The sequence below is a fragment of the Clupea harengus genome, chromosome 13, assembly GCF_900700415.2.
Source record: "Clupea harengus chromosome 13, Ch_v2.0.2, whole genome shotgun sequence".
NCBI lineage: Eukaryota > Metazoa > Chordata > Actinopteri > Clupeiformes > Clupeidae > Clupea > Clupea harengus.
The window spans coordinates 3,148,792-3,160,917 of NC_045164.1; the positions used below are offsets into that span (position 1 = coordinate 3,148,792).

Here is a 12,126-nt window from a genome sequence, read left to right on the forward strand (position 1 = left end):
GAAGCATACAGCTGCAATTTTACGCCATTTTCTCTGGTGAGCAGAACTCTGACATGTAGCTTTCTCACTTTAATCATTCAGGTATTGTAAAAGTGTTAATATTATCCTAATGATTCTCCGTTTTCTATGGTACATTTTAGTTTTTGTTGTTTTGGGGTGGTGTATCTGTCACCGGGTGTCACAGCTGTGAAGATGTCACAACTTAAAGAGGGATCAGGGTCACATTACTGACCAGAAACATGGAGGTGCAAATGTACACACTAATATTTATTACTAATGCACTACTTTATATTAGGTAAGAACAGAAAGATCCATAGAATAGAATGTGTTCTTCCGTCAGGAGCATGTGTAAAAAACAAGGTAAGGCAAACCAAGCCAGTCAAGCCTGAAGCTATTAGAACTATTTGGACAGAGCTAAAATATAAAAGCTGCAGTAGGAACCCTAACAAAAATAACTTTTTGTCATATTTGCTGAAACTGTCACTATGTCCTGACAGTAGTACATGAGACAGACAATCTGTGAAAAAATCAGGTTACAGTAACCCTCCGTAGCTTGAAAACTTGAACAAGTACAACTTCCATGTTCGAAGTTACTTGTCTGGTAATTAAAGAATTTAAGAATTCCTCTTAAGTAAGTATAATGAATCATGTATTTTTCAGGGCATGCCAGCAATGTAGCGGTGACCGCAGTTTTTGAAACAACAGATGCTCCATTCCAGAGTGTAACGGAGGGTGCACACAGTGCACCGGAGCCCTCGCCATTCATCCCACAGCCTCCAGGGAATATCTCCCTTGTTGCTGAGGACACTGTTGTCTCTGCCCGAATCATTGCTGGGAATAATGTTTCCATTAATGCTTGCTTGAATGCAAGTATGGTGAGTCTATATCTGTAACTTAAAGTTTTCACTCAAAATAATTCCAGAATATGTCCTGGTATCCTAGAGTGAAACACCCCTTATACACTTATTTATTAAAAACAGAGAACTGCAAATGGACAGTATTGTTTTTGGAAATAATGTTTCTGGTTACATGACAAAGCCAATATGTGTTTTTGGGGGCTGTGAGTTTACCATGGGTTCCAAGTGTGCCAAAACTGCCACACATTGCCTGATTCTTTGGTGAGCAGTAAGAAACATAGTATTGACGTATTGACTGGGGTACAATGCCTGCATTGTAAACATGCAGGAGTGGGGATAAAAAGGCACTTTCCACTGGATGCCGCCAACCACATTCTGCCTGGTGTAACGACACCAACTTCATTGGATGTGTGTCTCACAAGCCTCATGAGAGGGAAGCTGCTGTTCTCTGCTCATCTGTGGATAACCACTCACCGTGCAGCAGCAGCAGCTCAACTCCCAGAGGAGATACTGAGCCAAGGAGGCATCACACAGATACAAGGTTTCAATTTCTAGCAGAAGGAGCACTACTTCAGGAAGCAAGTTCAGAATGAGAGTGAGGCCAGAAGAATTGTATCATACCTTGTAGCGAAGGGAGAGCATAGTCACCCCACCCGGACATGTGTCAGCTCCTCATTATGACTGAACATGCTTAATTAGAAAGTGTATTTATTCCTCAAATCAGAGAAAGCACAGGATTTGAGATTGCTGGCTGATGACCGAAGGCAACTTCAAGTTTTACAGTGTGTCACTGCTGAGACCTGTAAGAAATTACAGTATACTCTGTGTGAGAATGTAAAATCTCTTTTTAAAATCAATACAAAAAGCTTCATTCTGATTGTGTTGCATTGGCATCAGAGGTTAACATTAAATATATTTTTCAAAAAGGTTGTTAGGTTGTTGCATCTCCGATACCAGCTGCCGTTCTCTGGCCTTATCTCTGAGTTCCGATCATCGCATCTAAAAGAGCTGGACCTCAGAAACAACCACCCACGGGACTTGGGAAAGGGGTTACTTCAGTTAGGACAGTTCCAGCTGTTATGCAGTGTTTGTTACGGATATCAAGGAACAGTGAGTTGTTCTGTGCTTAACTTACCTGTAATTGCAGAGAACCAATGTTGTTTCTCTTTACTCTGTGTATGTGGGTTGGATAATTATGTTCATGTTCTGTTTATGTATTTTTGTCTTCAGTATGGACAAAGCAGAAGAGTGCAGAGAAAAACCATGGTTTCACAAATGTAAGTTTTATTTATTAAAATGAGTACAATATTTCCTGCCAGACCCAATTCTAATTCATGTGGTTTTTTTTGCCTGTGTGAGTGAGTTGTAACTCTGTTTTACGTCATGGTCGCATTATCACCACGGTCTTCACTGCTTTCTGCTACCCAAACAATATGTGGTCCTTTATCCCTTACTTATTTGTTAGGGGGTGAAATACAACCCTGTTTTAATCTACTTTGACATTTTAGACTTAGTATAGGGCATGCACTCTTGATGGGTGTAAACAGTGAGTGGGTTTTGTAGTAAATGAGACTTGTTGATATATATGTACATAGGCTGAGAATGTCATCTTGGGTTATCCAAATTCTCCAGTATCATATCTGGATGTAGGTGCCATTTTTGTCAAGGTTACTCAAATGTGGATATAAGGTTGGTAACATCTGGCGGTTGGATTGGTTAAGAGAGCCCATCCAGTAATGAATGATGACCTTTGACCTTCTAATGGTTCTTTTGTGGTATGGCATCAATGTGCTGCTTATTTGCTTAAATGAAGATTCATGTTCGTTTTCTATTTGAGGGAGAGGGATACCCAAAAGGGACTCCCTGATAGAGTACGCTTTTGTTTTGCTGTGGGGAGAACATGAAAACATAATGGCATCCTTCCGGAGAGCAGCCTACTTTGTGCAGAGCATTAGATTTGCATCTGATTCCCTTGACAGTAGACACATTGATGTAGTCGCATTTCTCATGAAAGCATGTCCTCGCTGTCATAGACTAAACCACATGCCAATGGCTTGTTGATTGGTTCTCCAAATCATAAAATAATATGCTTTCAGCTCTCATCTTCTCATTTCCACATTGTTATAATCCCTGAGAAAACTGGTCTGGAAATGCGTAATCTGATTTAAAATCTGGCCATAGGCGCATATTAATTTAGCTCCGATTCATAACATACACCAGCGTTCACCTTGCAGTGCTTTTGTCTACAACTAGCCATTTTAAGATAACGCTGGTTTTAACCCATGGGAAATGTTGTCTAAAGGAATGAATACAGTACATGTTAATTGGTTAGCCAGCAGTTTGTGTAATAGGCCAATGGGTATCAGTATAGGAGGACAAGCCTAATTTGGAGAGGACTTAAGTTGTGAGTTGAAGACAAAGAAATGAAGGGACTGCGTTCTCCGTGGATGTGAAATTGATTATACCTATTTATTGTACAATTCACGTTATAATAATACAAAACAAAAGTCTGCAGTCTAAATCTTTGTAAAAAAAACAGGACGATAAAAAATAGGTTGGTTCTTACCCTTAGATATGTTCGCTTCTGAAGTCACAGTATTATCTTAAGAAATGCCCTAGTTTAATATTCAAGTGTTGTGATGCTGTTCATATAAGACACAAATGCAGTTACTTTACTTTCATCCAGGCCCATTCATGTACCCAGCGTGCTACACCATTACCGTTATAGCTTGTTTGCTGATGATCAGTGGCATGGAAGGCTTTCTTCATTTCTTCACCATTTACAATGCAGGTCATACTTCAGCTGGGCTCCCAGTTTAGTTCCAGAGAGGTGTTTCTCAAATGCAGCATCCATTTGCTCGCTTTGGGCTTGGCTGAGATGATTTTTCCAGTCACCAACCTCACCTAAAAAAGGATGTTTGTTCTAGTCAGTGTATTACATTTAGAATTGTCCATATAAATATATACTGCACATAACAAATATGAAATATCCGTGTGTATCTGACATGGATGTATGTGATTAAGTGCTCAATGATTAACTGAGATATCACTTCATGCTCTCTACATGTCGACTACAACTCATCTACCTCCATGACATGAATAGCATCCTTGGAAGGCAAAATATATAACCATAGATGTTCTTAATGACATTACAATCATATTGCATTACAGCCAAAAAAGTCTATAAAGTGTACCCCAGTCACCAATTTTATTCCGATTTGGATCCATACAAAAAATAAATTGTGAAAGTGTCAGGGACCTAAAAAATGAGTTGGGGTAGTTGGATCCATTGCAGTCTTATTTACTGGCTTTACCAAAACCATAATCACTTTGTTTAATATGGTCTGGAGCTGATTTCGTTGCATTCAAAGTGGAAGGTTGATCCAAATAATATTACAAATATTTGGATCAGCTAGCAGCTCTTATCACAAACAACCACTGCAATCAAATCCACACCCACTAGGCAGATGCGGCATAACATCCTTAACCCCAAGAAAGACCTATTGCAACTTTCTACTTTTACTGAAGTCTGTCTGTCTAGAGTAGGCGACTCTGGAGGAAACATTAGGAGTAAGATAGATTTTTAAAAAGTGATATGTAGCCCACTTCCTTTGTGTGCCAGTCATCTACAAGTGGAAACCTACTGTTGCTTTAATGGCTCAAACACACTCTTGTTCACCGCGGTAAGCAGTATCTACAGGGCCAATGAAAATATACGTACTTTCTAAAAGAAAACACATTCCAAAACCAAAGCATTCCAAACTATGCTTGAACAGCTAACTATGGAACATTACAGACACATTTCTATAGAAAACAAAAGTGCTCGCCCTCAGTTCCACCCAAATAGCAGTCCTAGGCTGCCCGCTGTGTGTGCATGAGTAATGATTGACACTCAGACACGTCAGACAGTCTTCCTGGCTCTGATTGGTTGTTTTGATTAGGAGCACTAGGTGGAGGCAAGATAAGAATATTAACAGGATACCACCCCCCCTTAAGCTTAACCTAACCAGGTGACCTTTGACATCACATTTAACTAACCACACTTAGAGTACTGCAATGGCAACAACTGTCATTCTTTAACTCTATAAGGCACTTAACTAATAATCAGTTTGATTATTGACATGCTGTATGCATCATGTCATCTTTTCTGCTTGAGTTGACGTGTATTTTGTTGTTCCCGTCTGGCAGTAGCAGATCCAGTGTGGCCCATAATCTCCTGGATATTCAGCTGCTGACAAGCCAGTTGTTGTTGTTTGTGGTGTAATTCTGTAGTGAAACAGGAATCTGGATATTCTTATCTCCAAGGTTCTTCATCCCTTATTTGAACGTTTTAACTGCTTTTTCTACTAGGCCGTTCAATGCAGGGTGAAATGGAGTGGATGTTACATGCTATATGTCATTCTGCTTCAGGATCACCTCAAACTCAGCACTTTTGAGGCATGCTCCATTTTCAGAAACAAGCATCTGTGGCTGAAGCACTGTCTGAGCTTTTCCATGTTGTTGTGCTGGTTGGATACATGTCTATACATTTTCAGTGCAAGTCCATGATGACAAGGAACATCTTCCCAAGGAAAGGGCTTGCATAATCAATGTGAAGTCTGCTTCACGGCCTATCAGGCCACTGCCATCTCTGACTGTATGGACTGTAGGATGGTAAACTATTTTGTACTGTATGCTCTAAGCAGGACTGCCAGCCTCTGCACTCAGGAGAGTGCAATAGACAATAGATATAGAATATATATACAGTATATAGAATAGATAGACAATAGATATTCAATATAGTCTAATATTGAGTATGCATAAGGCTACGCAGGTTACCATTTAAAACTGACCGCATTTTAACAAGGAAGAACGGTGCAGCTCTCACTCTATATCGGTAACATCTGTTGTTTTGTTGTAGACTGTTACGTCTTAGTGAGCCTATGCAAGAAATAGCCTATACTATAGATTCAAAACCATCTAGCTAGCAACAGTAAACTAGGCATTTCCATGGTGTGTGTGCAAATGTGCATTTAAACACTATAATGGTAAATTCTCCAGGGCTTGGTCGCCCAACAAATTTTCCTGCCACATGGACCAGCATCCTAATAGATAAAACCCATGGTCCTAGACTGCTTTCATGGTTGCGGGTTAACAAGATTTTTTCCCATGATCCTATGAATTTAGTTGCCCCCCATTGCGTAGTACCGTGATCATATAAGGTAAATCCAGTGGTAATAACACATTCATAAAATATTATTTTCAATATCAAACACCCATTATGCCATTGACTGTACTTACTTTCAGACTTTACCCTATGGCTTTATGATATATGTGGTGTATGTAGGCCTACAGGTATCTGATGTTTGTTCTTTTTTTAATCCTTTAAAAGGAGTTGCATTTCATGTTGGATATTTCAGCAGTCTTTGATAGCACTTAATTTTGTGGTTTCCACCATGAAAAAGGTGTGCTCATTGAATTCAGATGGTGATGCCTTGAGTTTATTGTATTAATTGCATGTGTTCACTAAATGAGCATGAAGTTTACACATTGGAAAATGTGTGAATAGTTCTTACAGAAAAGTGCATGTCTTTTGAGAACTGAGGCAAAGCTATATGTTTACAGTGTGCTACCGATCAGGAAAAACTGAAATCACTGAAGAAATAAATCATATTCTATCCTAGACCTACAGGCCTAAGATCTCAACCCTTTGACAAACCTCCGATATAATCGGTATTTTAAATGTGCCTTGGTTACCACTCTATAGCTCTTTTTATGTTCCTATGCTGTGTGCAATGTGGTGATATATATATCAAACACACAAGGTTAACTATAAATATCGATAGACTGTTTTGATAATTGCACCTTGTGATCACCTCATACCATGAGTCTCCCATAAGGACTCCATATTTTTTAAACATTGAACTCAGGTGAGGAAATTAGTGAAGGCTCCTCTGTACTGATGACATGCAATGCTGTGAGGGGTATCTTGATGGAATGATAATGAGGGGGAGGAGAAAGCAATGAGGTTAAAGCCTTTTCAGCATCAGTTCTTATCTAGCGCAAAGGTGGGCATGCCAAAGGTTGGACTTTGGATGGAGAAGTAAGGCCAGGACTCAGAAGGCATCTGGGCCGGATGAATGAACTTTATCAGCAGAAGGCCTGACTCATAAATAAGTTACAAGGATGACTTGAAAAAAAACATGCCAAACCTCTATATATATGCTGGCTCAACAATGACAGTAATTTAAGTTAGGCACAAGGTAAAGCCAGTGAAAAGAACACCTTATAAATGAGTAACCCAACCATAACGCATAGTGACCTATGCACATTCACACGTACATCACATGTCACATGGTCAGTGGGAGGAAGCTTGTGAGGCATGTCATGCAAAATATGCAGTCTTAAAAAAAACCTGGAGGGGGGACCGGAATGGATGAGGACTAACCTTTCCTGAAAAAAACATTGCCCATCTGCCCATGAGAGTCCTTGGAGCTCTCCTTCATGGCCCTGAAAGTGCTCTCCTCAGCAATCATTTGAATGGTGTCATCACATAGGCTAAAGCAAAAAAATTCAGAGACTCGCCGAACCCCTCCGCTCAGGTCCTGATAGAGACAAACATGGCGTGAAGATCACATTCCAATTAACATTGTTCAATGTCATGGGGGTCATTGCAACTGCAAACGTACCTGCTTCAACTCTTCATAGGTGACAATCATAACATTTGGATCATCCATTCGCTTCTCCCAGGCCAAAGCATGGTCAAAGTATGAGCCCCATGGAACTGAGGATGGATTAGAACAGCTGTTTTGTCATGAAGAAGACACTTGGTACCTTGTATTTTCTATGCATAACTATGCACAACTGAAATACACGCACAAAAATATATTTAATGTTGGTGGTTTTTCTCCCATCACATCCAAAATGTAAGCATAGAGGATTGAAGTTTATGTAAGTCATCTTAACAGTTTTAGGTGCAAGTCTAGTTTTATGGTCACCTTCACCACTCATAAAATCTGAGTAGAAACTGTCCCAGGACTCTGCAGATGGCAGAACAGGGTTCTTGTTGGAGAAGTGATAAAATGAAACCACTGTATCTTTAGGATTTCGGAAAATGACCAGCATCTGTGAAAAGAGAGAACACCAAAGAGAGGAGACATTAGTTCAACACGCACCATCTCAGAGAGAACTAAAGATGTTTTGTGTTGTCGTGCCTTGTTTCAGACTCCTCTTGGGCTCGTTCATGTTGCCCCCAGCTATACTCTGACTGTCTGTTTTTTTTCTGTGCAGTGTCTGGCCGTGGAATTCTCATATGCAAGGCCTTAAGCCTGCTCTGATCTCCATGGAAACTGTGCATCCCCATAACGCTGTTGTTGTTGCTCCCACACTGTATGTCTATTTCTGTTGGGGGTCTGATGCATTTGTTCAAAGTTGACCCGTTCTATAGGGAGTCCGCTGCTTAGGCTGCACAGGAAATGCTTGGCCTCTTATGTAACGTGGAGATTTTGCTGGTGGTGTGTAATGAGGACGTATGTGCAGACATGCTCTTTAGGATAATTTGATAAAGAGAAGTTCCTGTGAAGCAAATTCCAGCTCAGTGTCGCATAGAGTGTGTATGTATATTCATGTGTGTGAGTGTGTATGTGTGGGGTAGAGTGGTAAGCGGCTTAAACATGGAGAGAAAAAAATGACCAACCTTTGTTTTATTCACACTGAACGACACTGGAATGTTGTCAGGGTGCATGTGGGTTCCCAGAAATCTCGGCGATGAGGCCTGAGCAAGAGGCTGCAACGGCAAACATTCAAAAGGGGTCTCAGCACACTCACAGTGGACTCTCTGACATAGAGTGCTCACCACAGAGCACACAGACTTGTGCAAACAGCTGTGTTATGATGTTTTTGGTTCAAACATGTCTTTGAGGTGGGGGGCTTAGAGCCGCTGGCTAAACTCACGCTCCAGGAGAGATCATGGTTGCCTGAGCCACTCAGTAGAGCAACATATATAGTCTACAGCCAGAAAAGATGACAGATTTAAGAGAAATGGACAACTGATGGACTGACTTTGTCCCAAAAACAAACAGCACAGCACCTCTGGAGGAAAACTAGTGATGTGTGCATACTTGGTTCAAGTGTTGTGGATTGAACATTCACTAAATGGTGGACAGAAAGGAAAAATACCTACACCAAGCAACAGGTACATAGTTACACTCGGACATTTTCATGCGGAGTAGTAATGCAGTGAAAATGTAACCCTTTGGTAAACTGCACGGTTGTGCTCCCTTGGGCATTTCATAATGATATGGAAACAGTTGGCAATATCCTCCTGAGCAATATGTTAAGTGTAATTTTGACCCGACCAACCTCAATCATTTCTGGACCATAGAACTCAATTAGTGGAGGCATCCTTGACTCCGCTTGCTGCCCAGTTCCAGCTGCAATGATTTTCCGAAGCACAGCAACCATCCAGTTAAACCCTAAAGGTAAATAGGAAGGAGAAATCAGAGCATGATAAAAATACTACCTCTACAGTGGAATCTAGAAAGATCAAACACACATTCAGACATACACTGAAAAGGCATGAATGAAATAAAAACCAAAAGAAAAATAAACGATATCCTCAGCAAGTGAGAGTACAGAACAGAAATTGTATATACTATAACCACAACGGGTGTTGGGGTGGGGGGAGGGGGGGGGATATACAGCCATATGTGAGTCTCTCTTCTGCAGAACTTCTTCAAAGGAATCTAATACATTTCCTTTGGTGCCATGCCTATGTGTTACATTGTTCATGGAGCAAAGACAATGCTTTTTTGAGAAAAGACACTATATCTTTTTGAAATATGACGTGTTAGCATTCCTTCCACTAACTGAAGATTTTCCACAGGCACACTCTATCATGTCCCCTGCTGGGGCCTCTTTTGTGAGGGGCCCACTGTGCCCCACTGGGCGCTGTGTGGAGAGGTGTATATTTAATTTTACATTCCCCTCTGCTTCTTATCTGTCATCTCACCAGTCAAAGTAAGTGTCAGAGGGAGCAGCTAGCCACAGAACATGCATGGATTACATTCCTCAAACTCTAACACATACATACACCATATGCACACAGAATAATCTGGGATGGTGTGTAGTGTATCAGAAGACATGCTGCATGTGTAGTCAGTTTTTTCTCACGTGTGGTTACATGTTCTTGACCTAGCTAAGAAGGTTAAAATTAAACTGGGTGCTCTTTATAGAATAAGATCTTGTTTTACTTTTGAAAACCGAATGGAAATAGTGCAATCAACAATTTTGTCAGTTCTTGACTATGGTGACATTGTTTACATGTATGCTGCACCCTCTACCTTAAAACTCCTGGACTCTGTTTACCATAGTGCTATTCGCTTTGTTACAGGAGACGCTTTCAGGACCCACCACTGTAACTTATACAAAAATGTTGGTTGGTCCCCTCTAGCAGACAGGAGGGAAAAACACTGTCTTTTATTTGTTTATGAAGCCTTAGTGGGAAAACTGCCTAATTATCTCATGTCACTTTTAAAATTAAAATCCATCTGTCATAATACACGGTCACAGAGCCTCATCTCCCTTGAAATCCCCCTTACAAAAACTAATATAGGTAAAATAGCTTTTAAGTTCTTTGCTTCCCATAAATGGAACACTATTCAAGTGGAGTTGAAATTAACCAAGTATTTGTCTGTCAACCAATTTAAGAGCCTTTTAGATAATAAGGATGTGCCTCAATGCTGTTGTTTTAAATGATTCTCTGATTTAATTTTTTTTACTTTATGTTATTTTATTTATTTATTTTTTATACTTAATTTCTGAGTTGTTTAATGTGTTTTTTTTAATGTATTTTGTCTGTTTCGTTTTGTTATGGTTTGTTTATGTATTGGTCTTCTATACTATGTAGCCTCAATCAGGGCATTGCTGCAAAAGAGCCCTGTGCTCAGTCAATTTCTCCCTGAATAAACAATGATGATGATGATGATTCATTTAAACCCCCAGACAACATGTTCACAGGTTCTTGTGCTCAGATAATATTACGCTCCATCTAGCAAGGGCAGATGCGTTTGTAAGCACTCACACCATCTCTTCCTGTCAGGTTCAGATAATAACCTCTGCAGTACACTATGTGCAGTTTGAAGTGCCTTTACAGGATTAACCACATAGCAGAAGTTCATACATGCACATGTGTTTAAAGTTCAAACTCAACACACTGAACTTATGTGAACCTGTTTCATTTCATAGGTTAATTCTGTGACTGAGGACACCATGCAGGACCGGCACCATTGATCATTGACCATTGATCATTGGTCACATGCCTCATGTGTTTTCTCAACTTTACTTCATATTTAAAAGTCATAATTCATTCTTTATCAAGTAAACTGAGCAATTAAGTTATACATTTCCTCCTAAATTGTCTGCTTTTTTCCCCTTCATCTGAAAATCTTGAACCCCATTCTGGAACTTACCACATTTAGGATAAGCAACTAACATGATATCATCTGGCCTTGCATCCAGGTCTTCTAGCGCCCTCAGGTTTTCCTCAGGACTCATGATGACAGGGTATAGAACTCCATTGTACCTGTACAGTTTGTCCTGATCCTCCATTTTCCTGGCCAGCTCCATCTTGGACTGTATTTTTGCTGGAAATGAGTTCATGTTGGAATCCTGATTAAAGTCCCACAGAATCTGTGACTGCTGATGGTGCCCAAGTTTCTACCCCTTCTAGACATCCAGTCTATTTATGCAGCTGGAACTCCATGCACTGTGCTCTGTCTGAGAGGGAGTGGGTGTGCATATGTGAGCATTTATGGGTAAGTGTGTGTGTGAGAGTGCATTTGTATGTGTGTATGTGTGTGAGTGAGTGTGTGTGTGTCTGGGTGTGTTTGGTAGCAGTAGGAGGAGAAGCAGACCCCTCCTACTCAGATAGAGCTTGCGTGAGAAGCAGGAGTTTCCTGGTTGCTGTTGGTGCTGTACTTGTGAAAGATCTGGTTTCTTGTCAGTGACTGATTGATTGGTATAAACATGCATTTTCTATGCTCCATGGTTATTTGGGAGAGGGGTCTTCTAGAGGAGGGAAGATGTCTGTGCAATGGTAACCAAATGGGAGTGCTCACACTGTTAACCAAAACTGGGTACAAATGGGATAAATCGAAGAGAAACAAAAAAAATGCCAAGTGAGAGGCAGAAAGAATCTATGATTTCCATCAATGTGACTGTTTTCTCTCTTTCATCGTAATAAAACAATGTGCTCTGTGCTTTCTTGTTCATCCAGGTATTTATTGAATAG

General features: G+C 40.4%; 1 protein-coding gene across 1 annotated transcript; it reads right to left on the reverse strand.

Annotated features, from left to right (window-relative positions):
• Nucleotides 1-3,326: 3,326 nt before the first annotated feature.
• Nucleotides 3,327-11,612, reverse strand: LOC105890837 (sulfotransferase 6B1-like). The gene is made up of 7 exons (XM_031579117.2): nucleotides 11,306-11,612; nucleotides 9,198-9,310; nucleotides 8,533-8,622; nucleotides 7,835-7,961; nucleotides 7,526-7,620; nucleotides 7,285-7,441; nucleotides 3,327-3,761 (listed from the first exon to the last, which is right to left on the reverse strand). The coding sequence occupies exons 1-7, from the start codon at nucleotides 11,493-11,495 to the stop codon at nucleotides 3,631-3,633; spliced, it is 903 nt and encodes a 300-aa protein (XP_031434977.1). The 5' UTR covers nucleotides 11,496-11,612; the 3' UTR covers nucleotides 3,327-3,630.
• Nucleotides 11,613-12,126: the final 514 nt, after the last annotated feature.

Excerpts from the sequence above, each read along its gene's own strand:
- LOC105890837 (XM_031579117.2), bottom strand. The coding sequence starts at position 11,495 with ATGAACTCATTTCCAGCAAAAATACAGTCCAAGATGGAGCTGGCCAGG. Across the intron at positions 9,311-11,305 it reads AGTTGCTTATCCTAAATGTG|GGTTTAACTGGATGGTTGCT; the intron begins GTAAGTTCCAGA and ends ATTTACCTTTAG. Across the intron at positions 3,762-7,284 it reads CAATGTTTTTTTCAGGAAAG|GTGAGGTTGGTGACTGGAAA; the intron begins GTTAGTCCTCAT and ends ATCCTTTTTTAG.